A 27,163-nucleotide genomic window follows, 5' to 3' on the forward strand; every position below is an offset into this window, starting at 1 on the left:
GTTGAATACCGGCGATTTTCCACCAGAGTTACTCCCCTTAGAATCAATTATGCCAATAAAATTTGAACGCGTAAAAGCGCTAACAATTTGTCATCAGAACTGTTTAAAAAACAACTACATACTTTTCAAAGTAACTATAGCATTTTAAATTTTTGATATTCACCATAAAAACTTGTTTTTGTATTTTAAAGGGGCCGTCCAACAGATTTTGGCATGTATTAAAGCCTGTCATTAACTGCTTTAAATGCTTTATATTGATAAATGTAAACATTTGAACAAAAAATCTCCAGTAAAAAATAAGAATACAATTTTAAAAAAGAAGAAAAAACGTTAACCTCCACAGGGCTCGAACCACTGACCCCTAGAGTCATGGAAGCTTGGAGTAAAATGTATCCCGACTTTACCACTTGACCATCCACGCTCAGGTCAAATGTGGAGGTATTTTTTAGCTATATAAGCTATCCTCGTAGTTTCCCAAAATATCGATTCGCGTCGAACGAGGCTTTAATCTGTTAAACAGTCCCTTTAATTATCAGTGATTTTTTTGGTACCAGCCCAATATGGAAAAATGTGCGCGAAAAACCAGAAGTTGGGAAAATTCGCGTCGTGAAGTCTTCATATTGGGAATTTGGTGTATTTAAATTGTTTGCTCCCAAATACTTTAAAATTGATAACTAAGTGTTTTTTAGTTGTCTATATTATATTTACTTTAGTTCAGAGCTCCAGATAACATTTTGGTCAAATTCTTATTTTACTCCCTATTTTAAAAATTATATTTTACCCCCTATTTATAAAATTAATTCTTATATTACTCCTTATTTGTTAAATTGATAATGTCAAGCTGGGGGTATTGCTGTTTCCATGTCTCAGCAGTACTCTCAGACACAGAACCTGAATGTTTTTTAAGGTAGCGCACCTCTAATGATTTCCCGCGATTTCCTTTAAGATCATTGCTGATCTTCAATGATCGCTTATTTCCAAGAGATGCATTTTATTTTTTTCAAACTTCGAATTTTGATATATGTTTAACTTATTCATTTAGAATACATTATTTTCACTATAAATATTGACTTTGATCCAATTATCATCTGAAAAATACGAGTTCGCGATTTCTTCAAAGATCAAGCGAGCCTTTTTACCTGTTTACTTATGGATATCTAATTTAAGGTAGCACTGATGTGAAGTTGTCGTGGCCGAGTGGTTAAGGCGATGGACTAGAAATCTTTTGGGATCTTCCCGCGCAGGTTCGATTCCTTCCGACATCGCATACTTTTTGCGATGCATTTTATTTCTTTTCTAACGTAATTTGATTTAATATAGTACATAAGTTATGTTTATTGTTAAATATGTTGAAAATTGTATGCACATCCTTCAATTTTAAAATTAAAACAACGTTATGGCTAAATTGATTAATTTACTGCTTAAAATACGAATGATGCATGTTGCATTTTTATTTTTATTTCAAAAAGTAAACTGGTAAATCTGTCTATTTTTTTGGTATTTTTGCTGTATATAGTGTTTCTATAAAAACTAAGTTTAAAATATAACTTAAATGATACTATTTTGAATTTTATGACACTTTGTTTTTAACCGACCCAATTTTTACTTAGCTAAAATCACTTACATTTCATGGCGCTATTCCATAGATTAAAATTTGTAAAAAATAAATGTCTGTAAAATAATACTTATTTCATCTTGTTTAAACTTTAAACACCTTTACTGCATCTGTACACACCAACTGCATGCCCATATTTGGAAATTTGAATGAATTATGGAACTTTTATATACCCCAGGGGTGAAAATAAACTGGACAAAAGCCGAGCGTGAGGGTGGTTTTGAAAAAATCGGTATATTTTTTTTTAAAGCATGGAAAGCCTACCTACAAATTTGCATGTAGTTCAGTGAAATGATGCTGATTAGGAAAATAATTAATTAAATTATATTTGGATATGTGCCCATTAGAGGTGCGCTACCTTAACCGCTTTAGATTCACAGTCATTTACACATGAGCCTATAAGTTCATCAATTATTGACGAAACCCTACTTTGGTTATTTGGTTCTTGAGGATTTGATTGAAAGAATGCATGCAGCGTGGATTTTTGACACTGAAATGCCTTTTTTGTGCCTTCCACACTTCGATACACCGCTTCGGTAGGCCATTTTTATGTAAAACCGTCACTGACACTTTGGCTTAGGTCACGATGGCCAGTTGGTCGCTGATGAAGTCATATAAAAAAAAAATAACATTTAATTTTTATGACATTTTGAATAGGTGTACAGTACATTAATTGTGTATAAAAATTACGTGTAATTAAAAAGGTACAAACTGGCCTTTTCCGCTCCATTTTGGGGAAACACCACACTGGAATTTTGCGCTGTGAAAAAACCCATTTTGGGAAAAAAAATTATTCGCAAAACTGTCTCCATGGGGAAAAATAATCACATGTAAATATTAAAGAAGCCGTTAACTGGTAAAAAATGACTATTTTGACAACATATTATTAAAATTTTACAAAATATTATGAACATGTGTGATAAGTGCAGGTTTTTTTTAAATCTGATTTAGGGGAAAGGGCCTGGACTTTTTTGAGGGGAAAAAAATCGCGCCAAATGCTGGATTTTGGGGAAAATAAGGAAAATCTTAAATAATCAATTTAACATATTTTACTGATTTTAAAACAAATTCAAGGCAACAGATAATTTAGTTATGAAATATTTTTCTATTTTCTACACTGGATCAGGTTAACTTATATATTTAAAGGTATAAAAAAATAAAATAAATATTTTTTTTTTGAAATTGGGAAAAAAAAATTCAATTGGGAAAAATACAACCATATTTGCATTGGGAAAGGGGCCGATATTCGGACTCGTGGCATAGGGCGGAAAAGGCCTGGACAATGAACAGTAATGACTCACCTGCATAAATAGGAGAACAGAATCGAGACCGTTGAGCCTTTCGACCGTAAGCTCTATTCCTCTCAGCAAAGACTTGAGTGACGTTGACTTGAAGTTGTGTTTTTTTCGAGCGCCTAGACGAGTCAGAGCCGTGATGAAATGTTTACCGTATGAAATTTGCTACTGGAATTTTTACGCACATTCGAAAATTTCAAATTTGTGTTTTATTGTTTAAATGCGTTACTTTACCCAAGATTTTAAATCTAAATTGTTAATTAAGAAATTTTAATTAGTTTTTACGCCTTGATGCATGTTATCTGGAGCTCTGCTTAAGTTCAAGCCACAGAGCTGCATAGGGAAACTAACTTAATGTTGCATGTTATTAAAAAAAGTATATCAAAAAATTGTTGAAACTTTTAATTGGAAATTTGTTGACAGCAATTGTAAAAATTGTAGTTTTTAGCTCACCTCGTCTTTGTCCATCGTATGTCCGTCCGTCCGTAAACATTTGCTCGTAAACACTCTAGAGGCCACATTTCTTGTCCCATCTTCATGAAACTTGGTCAAAAGCTTTGCCCCAATAAAATCTCGGCCAAGTTTGAAACGTAGGTTGTGCCGGGTCAAAAACTAGGTCACCTAGGTAAAAAAAAAAAAAAACCATTGTAAACACTTTAGAAGTCACATTTTATGTTCAATCTTCATGTTACTTTGTCAAAATGTTTGTCTTAATGATTTCTTGATTGAGTTCAAAAGTGGTTCCTGTGTGTTGAAAACATGGCCGCCAGTGGGTGGGGCAGTTTTCCTTATTTGGCTGTAGAGAAACCTTGTAAACACTCTAGAAGTCACAATTTTTGCCCAATCATCATGAAAGTTGGTCAAAACATTGGTTTTATTGATATCTCGGACGAGTTTGAAAATGGTCGGGATTGATGAAAAAACATGGCTGCCAGTGGGCGGGGCATTTTTCTCTATATGTATATTGTGAAAACATGTGAACACAGTAGAAGTCACATTTTTGGCCCAATTTTCATGAAATTTGCTGAGAACATTTTGTTTCCTTGATACGAGAGTTGAGTTCAAAAATGGTTCCGGTCAGTTGAATAACATGGCTGCTGGGAGGGGGGCAGTTTTCTCATTATGCCCCCCCCCCCCCCCCCCTTTCAAAGAAGAGGGGGTATATTGTTTTGTTCATGTCGGTCCGTCCGTCCACCAGATGGTTTCCGGATGATAACTCAAGAGCGCTTATGCCAAGGATCATGAAATTTCATAGGTACATTGATCATGACTCGCAGATGACTCCTATTGATTTTTAGGTCACTGGGTCAAGGTCACGATGACCCGAAATAGTAAAATGGTTTCCGGATGATAACTCAAGAACGCTTAGGCCAAGGATCATGAAACTTCATAGGTACATTGATCATAACTCGTAGATGACCCCTATTGATTTTAAGGTCACTAGGTCAAAGGTCAAGGTCATGATGACCTGAAATAGTAAAATGGTTTCTGGATGATAACTCAAGAACGCTTATACCTAGGTTCATGAAACTTCATAGGTCACGATGACCCAAAATAGTAAAATGGTTTCCGGATGATAACTCAAGAACGCTTAGGCTTAGGATCATGAAACTTCATAGGTACATGGATCATGACTCGTAGATGACCCCTTTTGATTTTCAGGTCACTAGGTCAAAGGTCAAGGTCACGGTGACCCGAAATAGTAAAATGGTTTCCAGATGATAACTCAAGAGCGCTTTTGCATAGGATCATGAAACTTCATAGGTACATTGATCATAACTCGAAGATGACCCCTATTGATTTTCAGGTCACTAGGTCAAAGGTCAAGGTCGGGTTGACCTGAAATAGTAAAATGGTTTCTGGATGATTACTCAAGAACGCTTATGCCTAGGATCATTAAACTTCATAGGTACAATGATCATGACTCGCAGATGACCCCTATTGATTTTGAGGTCACTAGGTCAAAGGTCAAGGTCATGATGACCTGAAATAGTAAAATGGTTTCTGGATGATAACTCAAGAACGCTTATACCTAGGTTCATGAAACTTCATAGGTATATTGATCATGACTTGCAGATGACCCCTATTGATTATCAGGTCACTAGGTCAAAGGTCAAGGTCACAGTGCCAAATAAAGTATTCACACAATGGCTGTAAATGGTTTCTGGATGATAACTCAAGAATGCTTACGCCTAGGATCATGAAACTTCATACGTATATTGATCATGACTCGCAGATGAAATAATGATGAAACTTGACCAGGATGTTTGTCTGGACAATATCTAGGTCAAGTTTGACATTTGGTAAAGATTGAATGAACCGACTCCTCTCAGGTGAGCGAACTAGGGCCATCTTGGCCCTCTTGTTTCCTAATGGGAAAAGTGCCGTTTTTCTGATACTTTATAACAAAAGAAATAATTCGCTGATTTGGCTGTTAATTACATCCAGTACTGCTTTTGCAAGTGATTTTCAAAGAGTAGTATTTATTATCCCTATGTATTATGCTCCCACAGTCCACAATTGAGCTGGGCTGCATTAAGCATCGCACATCTCCTCTGCATTGCTGGGTGGATTTTACTCGAACTTTCATGGCTGTGTGTTGGGTAGCTGTGGACCATCAGGGTTTTCCTTGCCATTTTGGGAAAAGGAGTCTAGAAAAATTGGGATTATTTCTTAATCAACAAAACATCCCAGTTTTATACATTATGAGCAGGGAAATGGGGCTGAAACTCGGCACCAAATAAGCCAGAGAAAAAATTAGAGAGTAAATTACAGTTACTTATGAATATAACTTCACTTGGCTGCATTTTACTCTAGACTCTATAAGACTTTACTGAACCAGTGAATTTTTTTTTGCCCCAAATTATAGCCTCTTACAGGCTGCTTTCCAGTCACACTGTCACGAATCCGAGATACGAATGAGCTAGCGATTGAATCGGCTACGAATGACTACGAAATTGTCAAAATTCGTAGGCAGCTACGATTTCAGTACGGAGCCCAACGATGTGAGTACGAATTTCGACGAATCTACCATCAAAATATTGGAAAACGAACAAGGAAAGGTATGGACTGCTACTGATCGACGCGATTTAGTACGGAGCGCCACAAATCAGTACGATCAAACTACGAATCCGCTACGGTTTGGTACGATTAAGTACGATGCTACGTGAATCAGTACGATCTAACTACGGACCCGCTACGGTCTAGAACGGATAAGTACATGTACGAACAAGAAGGGTCCGCTACGAAGCAGTGGGAATTGCGACGGACTGGTACGGACAGGTAGGAACGAACTACGATTGAACATTGCGCCCACAGCCTCTGGTATTGTCATACACAAAATGCCTCCCAAAAAGAGAGCATGCAAGCGGCAGCAACAGCGCTTAACAGAAATAATGGAATCAGCCATGTCTGGGGAAGAGTTTTTATGGCAGAATAGACATAAAGCATCGGAATCGCTGAGCGAAAAGACCAAAAGCATTCTCCACAACTCTCCTGGCTCTAGACAGGCGATAGTTAAAAAATCACTTGTCCTTCACAAGGCCTCGTTGTGAGAATGGCTTCATGAGCAATGTCCTCATGGCAAATGCATCATCTGCGATGATATAGTATTCTATTGGTTTGTCGTCACCTGGAGGAGGTGTTGCTTCTGGCATGCCAATCAACCACTTTCGATTGCCAACTTGAGGTCGCTTTGATTCAAGATTTGTGCGTCGGAACATCCTCCTTGCGATCCAATATTTACCCATATGAATTGGCAATCAGCGTCTACCAGGGCTATTGGCACAACAAAAAGGTAACCTTTATAGTTATAGTATAATGAGCCACCGTTCTTGGGACTTCGTATGGCTACATGCTTTCCATCTAGAGCTCCGATGGCGTGTGGAAATTGCCATTTAGCCGCGAACTGATCGGCTATGGCCTTCTACTTCTCAGGCTCAGTAGAGTCTGGATAACATCCTCAGCATATGCTGAAACTATGGCCTCACAAACGTCCCTTACACTACTACCTATCGTATTGTGTGCAACACGAAACCCATACATCAATGTACGGTAACTGCCCCCTGTGGCGAAGAACCTTAAGGTAATTGCCAACTTCAAATCTGGATTGATCTGCATGGATATCAGGCCCGATTCTAGTGAAGTTTCTAAAAGCCGCCGGATCTTCAGCCATCAGTTCGGCCATCAAAGTCTCGTATTGGCCGAGAGCGGGTCGTCTTAAAAGCCAGTCTCTTATCCACCCCCTCCTTTGTTTTCTCTGACTTGATAAAGTATGTCATTATTGTTGTACAAATATAGATTATGATTAGGAAAGTATGATTAATTTTGTATTGTATTATGTCGGCTATTAATTTAACAAGTATTAAATCACGTAAAAATTAGAGCAAGATTCAAAAGGCATATGAGGCAGACACTTACCTGCAAATAAAAAATGTATAACTAGTAAGTTCAAATTCTAATATTTTCTAAATACGTAGCCTTTAGCACAAAGCTATACTAGTTAAACGATATTGAACCATTATTACCTCTGTGCATATTGTCAAGCAGCTCGACTACAGCCTGTGCATTTTGTGCCATATCAATATCCAAGTGTAACAAATTTATCGCAAACGCAATTTGCTGGTGGTTCATGATTGTTAACTCAACAAATGCAAGTACGGTTGCTTTATTGCCCCTTTAATGTCAATGATGTATTTCAGTAGCAATTTATTGTAGTGGACCGTACACGTCCGTACTGTTTCGTGCTGAAATGTAGTACATCCTACAAGATCGTGCAAATTCCTGCCTATCCATAGTACAACGTACTAGAACCGTGGCTTTCCGTAGTATATCCGTGGAATTATCGTAGCTAATACGTAGCGTAACCGTACCGCTCCGTAGTTCTTCGTATTAATCCGCAGAAGTCCTTGAAAATCTTTGGGCCTACGAAAAGGTACGAACGACTACAGTGTCATTACGAACAAGTACGGATCAGTACGGCTTAGTACGGACTGCTACGGATACGCTACGGTCGATAAATTCGTAGCAATTTTTTTAACATGTCCAAAATTTATCAAGAGTCGCTACGGACATCCAAAAACTACTACGACTGATCACGGATCAAGTACGGAGAGCCACGGTCCAGTAAGGATAGCTACGAACTGTGCCGTAATGAATTCGTAGCTCGTTCGTAGCTCTGATTCGTGACAGTGTGACCGAAGGCATAAAAATGTTAAAGTGTTACAGAATTATATCCGTGTTTAATTAACTCAATAAACCAATTATTAAGTTATTGGCAAAGTACTGCATCTTTTTGGGGAAATTTTGGTCTGATGTTTGGTAAAAAAAATAATATTTTCTGCCATTGGGAAGCAGCCTAGTACGAGGCTGTAATTTTGGGCTAAAAAATCACATTGAAAATAATGTGTTGTCTTTTCAGAACTGACTGACTGTTAATGATAATGAATGGGTGTGTGATTCCACACACACCCATTGCGGTTGACTTTTGGAAGGTTAGAGATGGTCCTCAGACGATCCATTTCCTCACACATCTCCATGGAGACCATATCTCAGGTGAAAAGACAGCATTATTTTTTTGCCAAAAGTACATATTTTTCCCAAATTACTGCATGACATTCATAATTGAAGGTTAAACAATGCAACATTTAGTTAATTTTCCTATCCAGCTCTATAAGTTGAACCTTAGTTAATATAATATTGAAAACACTTCGTCTAATTTAAAAGTATTTTTTTGCAAAAAAACGGGAAAAAATCCTAATTGTAGTCAAAACAATGGTTTTTAGCTCACCTGAGCAATCTTTTGTGACCGGTCTTTGTCCGTCGTCTGTCTGTCCATCCGTCCACATTTGTTCGTAAACACTCTAGAGGCCACATTTTTTTTACAATCTTCATGAAATTGGGTTAGAACATTTATCCCAATGATATCTCGATCGAGTTCGAAACTGGGTCATGCTGGGTCAAAAATAGGTCAAAAAAAGAAAAACCTTGTCAACACTGTAGAAGTCACATTTCATGCCCAATCTTCATGTAACTTTGTCAAAATGTTTGCCTTAATGATACATGTATGTTGGTTGAGTTCAAAAGTTGTTCCGGTCCGTTGAAAGATTGGTGAAAAAACATGGCCGCCAGTGGGCGGGGCATTTTACTCTATATGTATTTAGTGAAAACACGTGACACTGTCGAAGTCACATTTTTGGTCCAATTTTCATGAAATTTGGTCAAAATGTATGCCTTAATGATATGTTGGTTGAGTTCAAAAGGTGTTCCGGTCCGTTGAAAAACATGGCTGCCAGTGGGCGGGGCAGATTTTCTTATTTGGCTATAGAGAAACGTTGTCAACACTCTAGAAGCCACAATTTTTGCCCAATTATCATAAAAATTGGGCAAAAAATTGTTTTTATTGATATCTCAGACAAGTTCCAAAATGGTCCAGATCCGTGAAAAAACATGGCTGCCAGTGGGCGGGGCATTTTACTCTATATGTATATAGTGAAAACATGTAACACTTTAGAAGTCACATTTTTGACCCAATTTTCATGAATTTTGGTCAAAACATTTGTTTCCTTGATACGAGAGTTGAGTTCCAAAAAGGTTCTGGTCAGTTGAAAAACATGGCTGCCTGGGGGGGGGGCAGTTTTCTTATATTTATATAGTAAAAAAAGCATGTGAACACAGAAGTCAAATTATTTGCCCAATCATCATGAAACTTGGTGAAAAGATTGGTTTTATATATAAGTCAGATGAGTTTGCAAATGGTCCGAATCGGTCAAAAAACATGGCTGCTGGGGGGGGGGGGCAATTTTTCTTATGTGACTAGAGAGAAACCTTGTGATTGAACATTATAGAAGCCACATTTTTTGCCTAATCATCGTGAAAATTGGTCAATACATTGGTTTTATTGATTTCTCAAACAATTAAGTTGGAAAATGGCTCAGATCGATGAAACACACTTTTAGCTCACCTGATTGCCAAAGTTTTCATTATATTATACAAAATCCTTGTAGACACTCTAGAGGTCACAATTTTGTTTCAGATTTTATGAATCTTGGTCCTAATATTTATTTTTGTAAGCAAAGTTTGATGTTTGGTAAGGGGGTCAACTCAAAATATAGATAACCAGGTCAAATCTTACAAAAACAAAAATACTCCATACGCCAGAGTTTTGGTTCAATAATGATGAAACTTGACCAGGATGTTTTGTCTGGACAATATCTAAATCAAGTTTGACATTTGGTAAAGATTGAATGAACCAACTCCTCTCAGGTGAGCGAACTAGGGCAATCTTGGCCCTCTTGTTCCAAATCTGAAGGGTGCTTGTCCCATTCCCAAAATGGTGAAAAAAATACTGCAATTTGTTTGTTTGTTGACTTGTAAATAATAATTAAATAGTCACCAGCATTACACTAGTGTTCATATGCATGTTTTGGCAGCAATAATCTTTAATAACATTGTTGATCATATGCAGTCTAACCAATGATAAACAGCAACTCATAGGAAATTGATCATATGCAATCTAACGTTGATAAACAGCAAGTAATAGGAAGTTAATTATATACAGTCTAACCTATGATAAACAGCAAGTCTAAAGTCTAACCTATGATTAACAGCAAGTCATAGGAAGTTGATCATATACACTGTAACCTATGATTAACAGCAAGTCATAGGAAGTTGATCATATACACTGTAACCTATGATTAACAGCAAGTCATAGGAAGTTGATCATATACACTGTAACCTATGATTAACAGCAAGTCATAGGAAGTTAATTATATACAGTCAAACCTATGATTAACAGCAAGTCTTAGGAAGTTGATCATATACACTGTAACCTATGATTAACAGCAATACATAGGAAGATGATCATATACAGTCTAAATTTTGATAAACAGCAATTCATATAAAGTTGATCATACACAGTTTTACCTATGATTAACAGCAGGTCATAAAAAGTTGATCATATACAGTCTAACCTATGATAAAAAGCAAGTTGTAGGAAGTTGATCATATACAGTCTAATCTATGATAAACACCAGGTCATAGGAAATTGATCATATACAGTCTAACCTATGATAAACAGCAACTCAAAGGAAGTTGCAAATAGTTATTCTGATTGGTATAAATATATTGGATCTTCTCAGACTTTCATTATCATCATTTTTATATTCAGTTTGTAATTCAGAGAAATACCAACAGGAAAAACAATAATCTGAAATAAAATAAATAAATATTTTATATTAAGCATAGGAATGTACTTTAAGTGTTTATAGACTGAAGTTTGGTAAAAATCATTCTCAGCTTGGTACAACTAATCTTTATTAAAAATCTAAGTACCATGGTATGTGAAACACAGACATCATTTCTATTGAGACAATTGTAGGTCTAAATGAAAGTATTTGTCATCATCAAATATCCTAAAATGGTTTTTTGGTATTCAAACTAAACATACTATTTTTAACCAGGTTTTCCGAAGGAAAAAACTGGTTATTAGATTGGCGAATGTAGGCGGGCGGGCGGAACAAGCTTGTCCGGGCCATAAACTCTGTCGTTCATTGTGAGATTTAAAAATCATATATCACATTTGTTCACCATCATTAGACAGTGTGTCGCGCAAAAGAATTACTTCAATAACTCCAAGGTCAAGGTCACACATTGAGTTCAAAGGTCAAAAATGGCCATAAATGAGCGTGTCCGGGCCATAACTATGTCATTCATTGTGAGATTTTAAAATCATTTGGCACATTTGTTCACCATCATTGGACGGTGTGTCACACGAAAGAATTATGTCGATATCTCCAAGGTCAAGGTCACACTTTAAGTTCACAGGTAAAAAATGGCCATAAATGAGCTTGTCCGGGCCATAACTATGTCATTCATTGTGAGATTTTAAAAATCATTTGGCTAATTTTTATTCCATCATTGGACGGTGTGTTGCACAAAAGAATTATGTCAATATATCCAAGGTCAAGGTCGCCACGACTAAAAATAGATTTATTTTGAAACAAAGGGGTTTAATTATAAACAATCAGTTCAGTTTGACTTGACTCCCTTTATCAGACTTTTTTTTTCAAATTGAAAACCTGGTTTTGTGACAATTTTGTCCCTTGTTTATTATATAGAATATACATTGTAATACAATTTTACAGGCAACAGGTCTTTACATATTAGACTGTTTCTGAAAAAATCAATCCACTTAATTGGTATTCTTTTTAAATGAAGATTTTCATTGAAAAGTGACTTCAGCTTTAACTGCTTTTACTTTATTCTTTGAATACCCAAGATAATGATGATAATGATGATACATGTATAACTCCCATGGAAGAAGCAGGAATATCTTGCTTTTTTACCTGTCCTTCTGTCTGTAGTTCGATCAATAGGTAGGTATCTGATGTGATCTCACATGATTACCCCCTCCGATTATGTAGGTAGGTAAATGGGTTTGTTCATAGACTACTGTGAAACCATTATATATCGTCAGGCATTAATTTTCGTATATCGTCAGTCGACCGATTGACGAATTCAAGTTCCTAACGAACAATTATGTCCCATATTTGAACAATTTCAGACTGAATTACCAAAGGCATCAGGAACTAAAAGCCAACGTAATCCATGCATACATACTCCGACTGTTATGTAAGCAAGATAAATCCGGTTTTGACACAAAAGGGTGTAGATTACAGTGTACTTAACTGACACGTGACATTGCTCTAAAACGCGAAAGCAGTACAGCTGTATCGACTGCGTTGACTTCGTTTAGGTAGAATTGTAATGATTAGCGCTAATTGTTAACAACTTTATTACCTATTGTGTGTATTGTGTTTTTCAGCGTTGTTGCAGAAGATTATACAGCCTCCACGCACCGGATTAGATCCGGATCAAAGACAATAAACAAAATTGAAAGATGATGATGTATTTACTTACCGTATATGATTCTCCGCATTGATAACAAATAAATACATAAATTTTGATTTGTGTTTGGTTGTTTGCGTTTAACTACAATACAGATGTAAAAATAGCTTGTGCTTCGTTTTATGGGCTATCAATCTTTTAAATCATTGACATCTTTTACAAGTTTTACGATACATGTTTCAAATAATTGTTACTTTTAGCAATTGAAAACGTAACAGGTAAAGAGAAATTAGCAATCATGACGATTAGTTCCATCCAACCGTAGGGAAATTGTTTTCAGAAATTCACTTTTATTTTTGCGTGATTTTCAGGAAATCCCCGGAAAGCATGTGTTTCGAATGGCTGAGTATGACGCAATAAAACTTTTTTTGTATCCTATTGCATTCAATCTAATTTAAACTCACTCGTCCATTTGTTGTTACAATTAAATCTGAACTTTGCCCTATGAAACCGCTGTCCCATAATGCACTGTTAAATGTATAACTGCACTGTTAATTTTACACTTCTGAAAATTATTGTTCTTAATGTGATCAAATATTTACGATGCAAAACTCTTGAAATTTTATTGAAAACTGACCAAATAGTTTGCTAACACTAATTTTAACCAATAATCTTCGCACCTTCTCTAATTTGTGCCAATAAAGGTAAGATTGTTATTTGTAATAGTTTGGCCATGATAAACAATAAATAAGACAAATTGGCAACTGGCTTCACTGTTTCAAACTTGGGTATCAAACACTTGTTAACGGTTATTCTGTCCCACTAATCCGCTTATCATAATAATGATACACTAATGGGGGCAAATTACTGATCACCTGATAACAAAAGACTAGTATATTGACATGTGACAAACAGGGCCCCACCTCCCGCAAGTGACTCTCAAGTGTTCTCCCTCTTTCCCCACTACGATTTGCGCAACCGCGATATATTTTGGAAAAACAAATTGGATATTGACTGAAGCATTTAAAAAAAATTAAGTCAGGAATTGGCGAAGTGCTGACGAAAACGTCATTTTTATAAAAATGACGAAGTTTCGTGCTGGCGAAAATAAATGATTTCACAGTATTCCTTTCCGTACAATATTTAGGGAACACCTTGACTCTCAAACGTGTACATTTGTAAAATGGTTGTACTTTGGAGGCGGGAAAGATGTCTCTTGATTGTCAGGTCAAATGTCAGGTCAAGGAAATTGTAAAATGAAATAATATAGGTACAATTGTCAGTCTGATTGCTGTTCATGCGTCTCATTGCTGTTTATGCCAGCAATCCCTTAAGGGGACTTTCAAATGAATTAAAACTCTATATGAGCATTGTTCATTATATAAAATACATGTACTCTATACTATGGTACGGCCATCATTTCAGTTCTTCAAGCATTACAATTTAATCTTCTTAGGATGTTTGCAGAAAATCTGTTTGGGCAAGTTAAATTATCATTATATTGATTTTTATTGCTGGCTTATTGATAAATGAAGGTGAGAGACTGTAAAAAGGATGCTTTTTGGGGAAAGGGGGTTTGCATAAATGTTTTAAAAACATCTCTTGTTTATCAAAACTATTTGTTGTGTTTTTTATACCAATATACAGAAATTATTAAAGTATATTTGATTTGTTGAATCCTTGATGCAGGTCTGACTTCATCATGGGACCGTCCCATTTACTGCTCACAAGTGACCAAGGAATTGCTTGTGAAGAAACACGCTGTAAAGTCAGAACTAATACATGCCTTACAGGTATATATTAATAGATTGTATTAATATTGAATCACAATTAATGTTGCTCAAACAGAAAGCATAGGTAACTTTTCCTTTCTATGCCCCTCTTCGAAGAAGAAGGGGTATATTGTTTTGCTGAATGTCGGTCGGTCTGTGTGTAGTTAGACAATGTCGGTAGACCAGTCTGAATGTTGGTAGGCCAATTCATTTCCGATCAATAACTCCTCAACCAATTGACCGATTGGCTTGATGCTTCACATGTGCATTGGCCTTGGACAGAAGATGACCCTATTGAATTTGGGGTCAAAGGTAAAGGTCACAATCACAGTTCGTGTGAAAATCGTTTCCAATCAATACCTCTTCAACCAATTGACCGATGGCTTGACACTGCACATGTGTATTGGCCTTGGTCAGTAGATTACCCCCATTTAAATTGGAGTCACTCGGTCAAAGGTCAAGTTCACTGTTACATATTAAAAGTACAATTGTCTCTGATAAATCACTTGTCAAATTATTGGCACATTGGCTTGATACTTCACATGTGCATTGGCCTTGGACAGTAGATGACCTCTATTGAAATTGAGGTCACTAGGTCAAAAGTCAAGGCCACTATCTTACTAAGTTGTTTCCAATAAAAAATAACTCGAAAACGAATTGACAGATTGGATTGATACTTAATACATGCATTGGCCTTGGACAGTAGATGACCCCTAGTGAAATTGAAGTCACTAGGTCTAAGGCTAAGGTCACTATCACACTGAGTATGAAAATCATTTCCGATCAATAACTCATTAACAGTTTGACTGATTGGCTTGATACTTCACATGTGCATCAGCCTTGGACATTAGATGACCCCTATTGAAATTGAGGTCACCACATCAAAGGCCAAGGTCACTATCTTACGGAGTGGTTTCCGATCAATAACTCGAAAACGAATTGACGGATTGGATTGAAACTTCACTCATGCATTGGTCTTGTACAGTAGATGACCCCTATTGAAATTGATTTCACTAGGTCAAAGGTCAAGGTCACTATCACACTTAGTGTGAAAATCATTTCCGATTAATAACGCGTCAACAGATTGACTGATTGGCTTGAAGTTTCATATGTGCATTGGCGTTGGACAATAGATGACTCCTATTGAAACTGGGTTCACGAGATCAAAGGTCACTATCAAACTAAGTGTGAAAATCGTTTGCGATCAATAACTCTTCAACAAATTGACAGTTTGGCTTGATACTTCACATGTTCACTGGCCTTGAACAGTACATGACCTCTATTGAAATTGGGGCCACTAGGTCTTAGATCAAGGTCACTATCACACTAAGTGTGAAAAAAGTTTCCGATCAATAACTCGTCAACGATTTGACGGAAAGGCTTGATACTTCACATATACATTTGCCTTAGACAGTAGATGACCCCTTTTGAAATTGGGGTCACTAGGTCAAAGGTCAAGGTCACTTTCACACTAAGTGTTAAAATTGTTTTCGATCAGTAAATTGTTAACAAATTGATCAATTGGCTTGATACTTCACAAGTGCATTGGCCTTGGACAGTAAATATTGAAATTGTGGTCACTAGTTCAAATGTTAAGGTCACTATCACTATAAGTGTGAAGTTAATTATATACAGTCTAACCTATGATAAACAGCAAGTCTAAAGTCTAACCTATGATTAACAGCAAGTCATAGGAAGTTGATCATATACACTGTAACCTATGATTAACAGCAAGTCATAGGAAGTTGATCATATACACTGTAACCTATGATTAACAGCAAGTCATAGGAAGTTGATCATATACACTGTAACCTATGATTAACAGCAAGTCATAGGAAGTTAATTATATACAGTCAAACCTATGATTAACAGCAAGTCTTAGGAAGTTGATCATATACACTGTAACCTATGATTAACAGCAAGACATAGGAAGATGATCATATACAGTCTAAATTTTGATCAACAGCCATTCATATAAAGTTGATCATACACAGTTTTACCTATGATTAACAGCAGGTCATAAAAAGTTGATCATATACAGTCTAACCTATGATAAAAAGCAAGTTGAAGGAAGTTGATCATATACAGTCTAATCTATGATAAACACCAGGTCATAGGAAATTGATCATATACAGTCTAACCTATGATAAACAGCAACTCAAATATAAATATATTGGATCTTCTCAGACTTTCATTATCATCATTTTTATATTCAGTTTGTAATTCAGAGAAATACCAACAGGAAAAACAATAATCTGAAATAAAATAAATAAATATTTTATATTAAGCATAGGAATGTACTTTAAGTGTTTATAGACTGAAGTTTGGTAAAAATCATTCTCAGCTTGGTACAACTAATCTTTATTAAAAATCTAAGTACCATGGTATGTGAAACACAGACATCATTTCTATTGAGACAATTGTAGGTCTAAATGAAAGTATTTGTCATCATCAAATATCCTAAAATGGTTTTTTGGTATTCAAACTAAACATACTATTTTTAACCAGGTTTTCCGAAGGAAAAAACTGGTTATTAGATTGGCGAATGTAGGCGGGCGGGCGGAACAAGCTTGTCCGGGCCATAAACTCTGTCGTTCATTGTGAGATTTAAAAATCATATATCACATTTGTTCACCATCATTAGACAGTGTGTCGCGCAAAAGAATTACTTCAATTACTCCAAGGTCAAGGTCACACATTGAGTTCAAAGGTCAAAAATGGCCATAAATGAGCGTGTCCGGGCCATAACTATGTCATTCATTGTGAGATTTTAAAATCATTTGGCACATTTGTTCACCATCATTGGACGGTGTGTCACACGAAAGAATTATGTCGATATCTCCAAGGTCAAGGTCACACTTTAAGTTCACAGGTAAAAAATGGCCATAAATGAGCTTGTCCGGGCCATAACTATGTCATTCATTGTGAGATTTTAAAAATCATTTGGCTAATTTTTATTCCATCATTGGACGGTGTGTTGCACAAAAGAATTATGTCAATATATCCAAGGTCAAGGTCGCCACGACTAAAAATAGATTTATTTTGAAACAAAGGGGTTTAATTATAAACAATCAGTTCAGTTTGACTTGACTCCCTTTATCAGACTTTTTTTTTCAAATTGAAAACCTGGTTTTGTGACAATTTTGTCCCTTGTTTATTATATAGAATATACATTGTAATACAATTTTACAGGCAACAGGTCTTTACATATTAGACTGTTTCTAAATTGTTAACAAATTGATCAATTGGCTTGATACTTCACAAGTGCATTGGCCTTGGACAGTAAATATTGAAATTGTGGTCACTAGTTCAAATGTTAAGGTCACTATCACTATAAGTGTGAAAATCGTTTCTGATCAATAACTCGTCAACCAATTACCCGATTGGCTTGATACTTCACGTGCATTGGCCTTGGATAGTAGATGAACCCTTTCAAAATTTGGGTCACTAGGTCAAAGGTCACCTGTCACAATAAGTGTGAAAATTGTTCCCGATCAATAACTCATCAACAAATAGATCGATTAGCTAATACTACACATGCTCATTGGCCTTGGACAGTAGATGACCCTTATTGAAATTGGAATCACTAGTTCAAAGCCCTGTTTGGAGGGGAAATGTCTCTGACTGCGGAACACTTGTTGATCACTAAATTGATTGAATTATGCAATCATTTGGTATTTTTGATCACTGCATTGATTGAATTATGCAATCATTTATGCAATCATGTGCTAATATTTACCACATAATTGATTGTATAGTACAATCATGCCCTTTAATTTGTTGCTACATTGGTTGTTTTATGCAATCAAATACTATTATTTACCTCTGAATCGATTGTTTTATGCAATTATGTGCTATTATTTACCTCTGAATCGATTGTTTTATGCAATCATTTACTATTATTTACCTCTGAATCGATTGTTTTATGCAATCATGTGCTATTATTGACAACTAAATTGATTGTACAGTACAATCATGCCCTATAGTTTGCGGCTGCATTGATTGTATTATGCAATAAGTAACAATCATTTACCACTTAAATTATACCAATCCTTAATCAGTTGACTCAGTTCTTGATTAACAATTATCTACTTGTCAATTTAGAAAGTACTTATATAAGATTTTGACAAATATTTTAACTTATTAGAATGTAAATAAAGAATACTGGTCATGTACGTAATTCCAGCCACTTTTGGGACTATTAAAAAAAAATCTTTAGTGTTAGGCAACTGGTTGAAACTAAACTTCACATATATAATCCTGGGTTCAAAACTCACCTAGCATGTAAATTTAAATAGAATTAGATCAGTGAATGTTACTTAATGAACAGAAAATGATGACATGTAAACTATCCATTTTCGTATAGGTTAAATGTACCTAAAAAATCGGCCACTTTTCAGTTTGATCTGCAGATAAATTTACAAAGCAATATCTTTTGACAAATGTCCTCAATTTCAGAGTGTTAATCAATGTTTATCCTATTTAAGTTTTTGACTTGAAATTTAAAATAAATGCGAAATTGTTATACCAGTTACTCCCCCTACCTATTTTAAAAAATATAAACAATGGGAAACAGCTAATTCATAAACAAATATTTGTTTTTAATGTGTTTAATAATTTTTTTTAGGGATGGCATTGAATACCAATATCGGTATTCGAATGTTCGCAAATTCATTCAATCGAATATTCGAATATTCGCATAAAACGGCTGGATTGATTTTACCATGTTATGTGTTAATTTCCATTGGTTTGTAAGTTATATCCGTTTACTATATACGAGGCTGTTTATTAACGTTGCTATCTAAAAAAAAATGTACGCTGTCGACTAATACTATGACCGATACTGTGATCGGGCACAAATAGAATGAAAAACATCGTGTCATAGAATTTTATTTTTTATTGATTCCACAGATTTGTAGCAGACCGCGCCTATGTAAAACTAAGTTTACACACATTACACGTTGCGGTCTTCTTATCCTCAGACCGTGTATAGTATTCCATACTGCAGAAGGGGCTGGTGGCATTTTCAGATTTGAATTATGATTCCTTGATGATTGTTTAGTTTATATCATCTGTTCCTTTTGAGTAATTCACATATTTAAATGTCTGTCCAAACTGTGATCACAAAAACTAAATTATTATTCGCAAGTAAATTGAAGCCCTTAATTGGTACCTAATTGACAAACAACAGTTCGGGCCCTTTCTTATATTAAGTATATTGCATTGCACGATTTGAGTTATTCACACATTTTAATGGCTGTACATACTGTGATCACAAAACTTAATTATTATTCGCCAGTCAATTGAAACCGTTAATTGGCACCCCATTGGCGAAAGCAGTCGGGGCCTTTCTTAGAGCGTGTATATTGCATTGCGCAATCAACACTGATACGGGCCGGGTTATCAGTTTGACACGAAGAACGTCACGTCAAACATGTTACTCCCAGATGATTTCGGTTGCTTTTAGTAAGCGGATCGCAGGTCATTAAATATTGGTGAAATTACGGTTGTATAAAAATGCGAATATGCGAATATCATTTTTATTATTCGAATGCTGACCATTCAATCGAATATTCGAATATTCAAATAATTTTGCCATCCCTAATTTTTTTGTAACATAGCTAAAAAAGTAAACACATTTTGTTTGAAAAGTTGACTTCAGAGTTGATTATTAGTAAACGCTTATATATAATATTAAAACATGTAATCTAGTAATATTCTTATAAAGGGAGGTAATTCATATATTAAAAATTTATATTTAGGTTCTGATTTGTATGTTTTGAATATAAGTTTTTGTACAATTAATTGGTAAAACTTTAATTTAAGTTTATTAGATAAAATAAAAATAATTTTATAAAATATATTTGTTTCTTATATGAATATAATTGTTGCAACTAATGATTATTTCATTTCCCCACGAGCCAAATAAGTCCTGCTATATTTGTGACATTTTAACACAAAAGTTTACAGTGATATGGTTCTTACATTTGCAAAATATTGATAGTGGGGATGGTTTTCATGTTGATTTTTCTAAATAAAAACAAAACATGTGCGTTAAGATCATGAAAATGAATTTACACAGGTGGCCGATTTTTTACGTACAGGCCGGAATTACGTACATGACCAGTAAAAAGAGTAGTTTATTATACTCTTGTAAATAACATTTGTGAGGATGTTCATCAGAGTTGCTCTGACAGTCATTAGGTTTGTTAGTGGTTTTATTTTTAAAGGCAAATGAAATCATGTTAATACATTTACAGCATGATTATGGAAAACTATTCATTAAGGAAAATTCACAATTTTTTTTATCAGAGACCTTGCTTAAGTCATCACTAAATATTAATATCTTAGCCTTGCTTATTTAAAATACCATGTGCTGATATACAGCTATGAATTTCATTAAAATATTTATGGTGTGCTTCTGCAGTGGTCAAATTTATTATGCCCCCGAATCGAATGATTGGGGGTATATTGTTTTTAATGAGGCTGTTTTCGGAGAAAACCCGAGCTATTGTCATAGCCAGCTCGTTGTGTCGTGTCTGCCAGCGTCGTGCTGAAACCTTAGCATTGGCTCTAAAATCATAGTGCTTCCACCTACAACTTTGAAACTTCATATGTAGATGCGCTTTGATGAGTTCTACACCCCACACCCATTTACGGGTCACTAGGTCAAAGGTCAAGGTCACTGTGACCTCTAAACAAAACCAATTCTGACAAGCTTTCGCAGCCGAGCGTGGCACCCGTTATGCGGTACTCTTGTTGGCCTTTCTGTCTGTCTGTCTGTCTGTCATTCTGTGGAAAACTGTAACCTTGGTTAAACTTTTGCAATAACTTTTGCAATATTGATGATAGCATGTGTATCTTGTGGAGCTGCACATTTTGAGTGGTGAAAGGTCAAAGCTTGCCTGTTGTTACAAATAAGGCTGACTCATTTAAAATCCTTTCAAAACCATATTACATGTAAATTGTAATTATTTAAACATGCGTTGGTGCATTAATTTGTCAGTGTTGTTTGTACATGTCTAGTGTTTTTTCCCCCAAAATACGTGCATACCACAATAAGTTTATACAATAATATTGGTTTACACGTAATCAAGATCTCTCAATGTATTTCAGATAGGATGTGCAGAGATAGTTTTCCTGGACCATGTGCAGCAGCAGCACATGGTGGTTACTGCCCTGGATGCCAACCATTGCCCAGGGGCTGTGATGTTCCTAATGGAGGGCTACTTCGGCACCATTCTCCATACCGGAGACTTCCGGTTCAAGCCGGAAATGCTGACTGAGCCTACCCTTGCAAATCTGCCCGGTATGATTGCATGCTTTATTTGTGTGCCTGCGGCATTTACTTACGTGGAGAGGCATATAGCAATTTCCCAATCTACGTGTTGTTAAGGACTTGCAAGGATGTGCTATAAAGATTCTCAACACTCGGGGTTTAAAAAATGTCAAAGTCAAAATTTGACACATACATTTTTAAAATATGAAGTTGACATTTACCAACTATTGGACTCAGATTATGGTTTGTACATCATTCCTAATTAACTTCTGGAAAACGGTGAACATTTTTTCCTGTTTTTATACATCATAAAAAATCTTTAAATTAATAAAGTCACAAATGGATGATCCTGATTTCGTTTGGCCCTGAGTCAACTTTATTATGTCACCTAGTTTTAAAAAAATCATCACTGTGCTATAGTTAAACAGCGTTTCTCTGACCATGTATAGTATGATACAAGGTCAGTAATTTCATATTCATCAAAAGCATTAGTTTAAACCTATTTATTTTAGCTCAATTTCATAGAAAGCGTAAGGCTTATTTGAGACGCTCTCGAGTCCGTTTCCTGGGACTAGAACCAGTACTTGGTGTCTATAGGGGAAATCTAAAGAACACTCCCACATTGGTGATCGAACAGCGACCTTCCGATTGCTAGGCAGACACCATATGATCCACTTCACCACTGTGACTTATAAGACTTATAAGCAATAGTATTAAAATTGATTGTAATTGTGTTACTAATTTCAGGAAATGTTGATGTGTTGTACGTGGACAACACATACTGTTCACCTCGTTGCAAGTTCCCAACGAGAGAACAAACAACAACAGATATCATCAAAGTCATCAAGTCGCATCCAACACATGATATACTTATAGCCATGAGGAACTTGGGCAAGGAAGACCTATTGGTGAAGATTGCCAAGTTTTTTCAGGAATATATATATGTCCCTCACAAGTTTTACGAGACATTGGAGATACTTGGGGCCCCAGATGTGTTCAATTGTGAAAATACAGACCTTAGAATCCAAATTGTCCCATTCCATACCATCTCCAGAAGTTTTGTGGAGAAAGTGAATAAGACAAGACCAACTATAGTTATTATGCCGACTGCATTGTACGTTGGAATAGATGCTAGACCCTATGAATATGTGGACAATGTCTACATCGTGCCGTATTCTGATCACAGCTCTTATTCAGAGCTGCGTGAGTTTGTGGCCTTTTTACGACCAGGAAAGATTATTCCGATTGTGAAAGCCACCAGTCGTGGTCCATTTGGGATGAGTGTTGCCGACAGGGCTGATATGTTAAGATTCAGTGACCTCACAGGCGAGAAATGGAATGAGTCTGTGAAAGTTCCGCTGTCTGTTCAGGCATTTATGGATAGTAGGAACATCACAACATCTCTGGGCAACAAGAGGCTCTCCAGAAAACGACAAAAACAGAGCAAGGGCCATGTGGACTCCAAAAAGATAAGAGGTGTTATCTATGAATCTATAAATGAGGAAAGAGAAGAAAATAATACAGACTGTAGTGGATCAGCAAACCAAGAGGTTCAAGATAGTCAGAAGGATATTGTCCCAAAAGTAGCTGAATCATGCATGAACATTCCAGGCAAGAAAGTTAGTCTACTTGCACCATCCAATAAAACAGAAGATCGAAATAAAGGCAGTTCAAAGAAAGTGGCATCTGACTTGATCACAAAGCAACCCAAATCTGCTGACTGTCTAATAGGGTCTTCACAAGGTTTCGAAATCATGAATGAATCTATCGGTTTTGAAAAAAATGAAGCAGTCACACCAAATGAAACTTTGGGAGGAACACAGCAAAATTCAAAAGAAAGTGTACAAAGTAATCAAAAAGGTATATTCCGTAAAACCGCTTTAGCTGTATTTAACACAAATATGGAGAGTCAAGAAAACCAAACACCCATAGAATCATCTAATGCAAAAGGAACAACTGACTTTGATCAAGTTAAAGCAAAGGCTAAGGCTAAGAAAAAAGCTGCTGAAATCAGGAAAAAAGAACAAATCATTCAGTGGATATTTGATACAGAGAGTTCAGTGGATACTCCAGGTATTGATGCTCCGGTACATATTCTGAATTCTGAAGGGCCAAGTATCAAGATCTTGCACCAGGCAAATGGAGACTGTGAAAGCAATTTGAAAGTTCGAGATTCGGACCACCCAAGGTCAGCTGTCAAGAAGACAGACACTGGTGTTGCTGCATTGGAAATGAGAAATCTCACAGCAAAATATATATGCAATATTGTTTCAAGTAGGAAACAGAAAACCATTAAGCAGCTGGACGTATCCAATGATTTCCCAGACCACTCCTGTAAGTCTTCTGATAAAAATTCTAATGACTGTGAGAGTCAAGAATCTGAGAATATCTTAAGTGTGACACCTGCCTCAGGCAAATCAGTAAAGAAATCAAAGGTGACAAAATATTCCTGCGCACAAAACTTGATAACAAAATGCAATAGAACTGAGTCAGATGTTAACAGTTCAAGTACACCTACCAAAGTTATTGAACAAAGAGACAACCAGGAGCAAGAGACCAGATCTATACACGTTGAGACTCCTAATGTTCTGCAAACTGCTGTCGGGGCCAGAAGGAAAAAAATGAAAAAGAGCAAAAAGACAGAGAAAAAAGCAAAGGATTTATGCAATCGAATTGAGGCAGAGTCTGAAAATGTAACTGTTAATACACATACAATAACATCGTCTAGTCATGTGAAAGTTAGGGAAACTGAGCCTCATTCTTACAGCAGTGGGGAAAATTTTGAAGCAGCAAACAGTAGTGGTGTTAATCCTGAAGCAGCAAACAGAAGTGGTGTAAATCCTAAAGCAGCAAACAGCAGTGGTGTAAATCATGAAGCAGCAAACAGCAGTGATGTAAATCATGAAGCAGTTAATGACACAGAAGAGGGCAAGGAAACTGGCAATGATTTTGATGTCAATAAAAGTGGGAAAGGAAAATGCAATGTGGCAAAATCAGTTTCTACAGTTACTAAGATCAAATCTGTTGATAATGTAAACAGTGTTGAATTCAAAAACGCTTGTAAGAAGACTATTGAAAGGTATAAATGCCCAGAAATTAAAAAGTTCATACTATAAGGCAGTTTAATCAAAGGAGTGATGTTAACATTAGTCATTGTCGTCGTTGTGAGGCAAAGGCCATATTAAATGTCATGCAAGATAAAGGACTTGTCTAAGTGAATGTTCTGTTGCCTTGCTCATTACAATTTTAGAAGGAATACGTGTATAATAAGTTGATCATGATTTATTGACAGTTACTTGTAATATATGTCAGACAAGAAATTTCTGCCAAAAAGTTAATAAGTGATAACAGTGTTTGAGGCATATTATGGGAACAACTGGTGGCAGAGGGCAGATGTCCAATCACATTCAGAATATGGTCTGCTCAATAACTCAAATAGTTTGAGTCATCAAAGACATCATCAAACTTGGTGATAATGATTGCCAGTGCCTCAACAAACTTTGATAACCAGCCAGATCACTATGAGCAGTTGAATTATGTGCCTTGAATTATAAAAACTTGTCAAATCATGATAAATGCTGATAATGTTTGTGGGCATCATATCTCAACACAATAACATAGTAAGTGGTCAACTATTCGGCACAAAGCAGCTTTTTGGTTTGCAATATCATTTTGTTCACATGTTGAGACAGTGTCAAGTGAAACCCCTATATCTGTGGCTCAAATGTCAAGGTCACTGAAGAGTCCAATATGGGCATTAGACAGCTTGTCTTGATCATCCAGTGTAAATATGACCCTTTACCACTTAGATGTGTATTTTCAAAATTGTGTAGTCCCTTAGAAAGTTATACATGTATTTAAATTAAGACCTTTTTTACTAGATTCAAGCTTTTAAGGCTTCATCTCCAAACCTAAGATACTGATGAGCAGCAAACAGCATACAACCTCAACAAACTACGAGTGACTCGCAGGCTGGTCTGTTTTTTTGCTGTTTGCACATAGCCATTTTCACTTTGCTTCTAAGTGGGAAAGGGAGGACATGCCCCAAATTTTTGCTGTGTGCAGACAGTGTGTTGTATGCAAGACGTATGTCCCTAGCTCAAATGTCAAGGTCACACTTTGTTGTCAGAGGTCAATTCGGACGACTTGCTGCCTCTCTGTCCTGTAACATTAATTCTTTTAATTTTAGCATTTTGCTTTTGTTGCATCATCTATGCAAGGCTTGTGCCTTATCTCAAAAGCTGACTTAACCCATTAATGCCCAGTGAACTCTCCCATCCTTCTAAGTTGGATCAATTTATTTCCAAAATTAGGGATGTCTAGTATATTTATTTCTATATTTAGAACAATTCTTACAGAAATTCCTTTAAGCAAACAGCGTAGACCCAGATGAGACGCCGCATCATGCGGCATCTCATCTGGTTTTACGCTGTTTGCAATGTCCTTTTTTCAGGACGCTAGGCATGAATGGGTTAACACTTAAAGGTCTGTAAGTTCATCATGCAAATGTAAATTCAAAATAAGATGTCTGTCATGTCCAGCAGCTTGAGATGCCCTTGACATGTTGATGTACTCAACGTTGTAGTTCACACTGCAATTTGCATATAATAACATTGTTTATTATGAAAAAGAAAAAAAAAAGAAAAAAATATTGTTTTTGGCGTTGTTGACAACAGACTGGACAATTTTCCAGTATGCATTTACTTAGAATTTAAGAAATGTTTGAAAATATGTTTAAATGAATACAGGTTTAAATTCTTTAATTAAAACAACAAAACCTTTTATGACTGATATGTATTGTATATATTTTATTTGAGTTCTGTCGCCTTTGATTTTGACACCTGTACTTCCAATCAGGACTGATATTATTCACTTTTACTACCGAACATACCCAACAGTTGATATTTTGAAATGTTTGAATGTTTAAATTTATTTGCTGTTTATAAATGTATATTAATATGATCATCTTTTGTTTTCTTATTGTCATTGAAAAGTATTAAATGTTTTATTTTGACTGGTGCTGAGGATAGTATTAATCACTAAGCATATACTGATGAATTTGTTTGCTCAAAGTTGATGGGAATGTAGCACCAATCCATGAAATATTGTCATGGTTATTTGCATGGTAACTGCTTGAGAAACCCTCCATTTTTCATCCCGTTATTGCCTTAGTGACAACAATTCACTAAGAAGTATTCCATTTTATTTAAATTAATTAACCAGTAAGTTCTGACTTGGACAACTGCAAGCGAATCCAACTGCAGTTGTGCCTATCTAGTTTTTGGTCTGTCCCAAGAGCCTGTCTCAAGTCCTTGGCCTTCATGAAACTATGGCATGTCTGCACTGCCAGTGACAA

General features: G+C 36.0%; 1 protein-coding gene across 4 annotated transcripts; it reads left to right on the top strand.

The window, feature by feature from the left end:
- Nucleotides 1-33: 33 nt before the first annotated feature.
- On the top strand, nt 34-26,769 carry LOC127881765 (uncharacterized). 4 transcript variants are annotated; one of them, XM_052429890.1, is made up of 6 exons: nt 34-130; nt 1,168-1,244; nt 8,330-8,463; nt 14,446-14,549; nt 21,645-21,837; nt 22,555-26,769. In XM_052429890.1, exons 3-6 carry the CDS (start codon nt 8,346-8,348, stop codon nt 24,921-24,923), a joined length of 2,784 nt encoding a protein of 927 aa, XP_052285850.1. In that variant the 5' UTR covers nt 34-130; nt 1,168-1,244; nt 8,330-8,345; the 3' UTR covers nt 24,924-26,769. The 4 variants fall into 4 exon arrangements, with proteins under 4 accessions (XP_052285850.1, XP_052285851.1, XP_052285853.1 ...); XM_052429891.1 differs by lacking the exon at nt 1,168-1,244 and having other exon boundaries at nt 36-130; XM_052429893.1 differs by lacking the exons at nt 34-130; nt 1,168-1,244 and adding an exon at nt 167-438.
- Nucleotides 26,770-27,163: the final 394 nt, after the last annotated feature.

This window comes from Dreissena polymorpha, chromosome 5 (genome assembly GCF_020536995.1).
Source record: "Dreissena polymorpha isolate Duluth1 chromosome 5, UMN_Dpol_1.0, whole genome shotgun sequence".
NCBI lineage: Eukaryota > Metazoa > Mollusca > Bivalvia > Myida > Dreissenidae > Dreissena > Dreissena polymorpha.

What these genes read in the sequence shown, in the direction of transcription:
- LOC127881765 (XM_052429890.1), top strand. Translation starts at nt 8,346, where the DNA reads ATGATAATGAATGGGTGTGTGATTCCACACACACCCATTGCGGTTGAC. An exon ending in CCATGGAGACCATATCTCAG is followed by an intron (nt 8,464 to 14,445) that starts GTGAAAAGACAG and finishes TCCTTGATGCAG; the next exon opens with GTCTGACTTCATCATGGGAC. An exon ending in TACCCTTGCAAATCTGCCCG is followed by an intron (nt 21,838 to 22,554) that starts GTATGATTGCAT and finishes TACTAATTTCAG; the next exon opens with GAAATGTTGATGTGTTGTAC.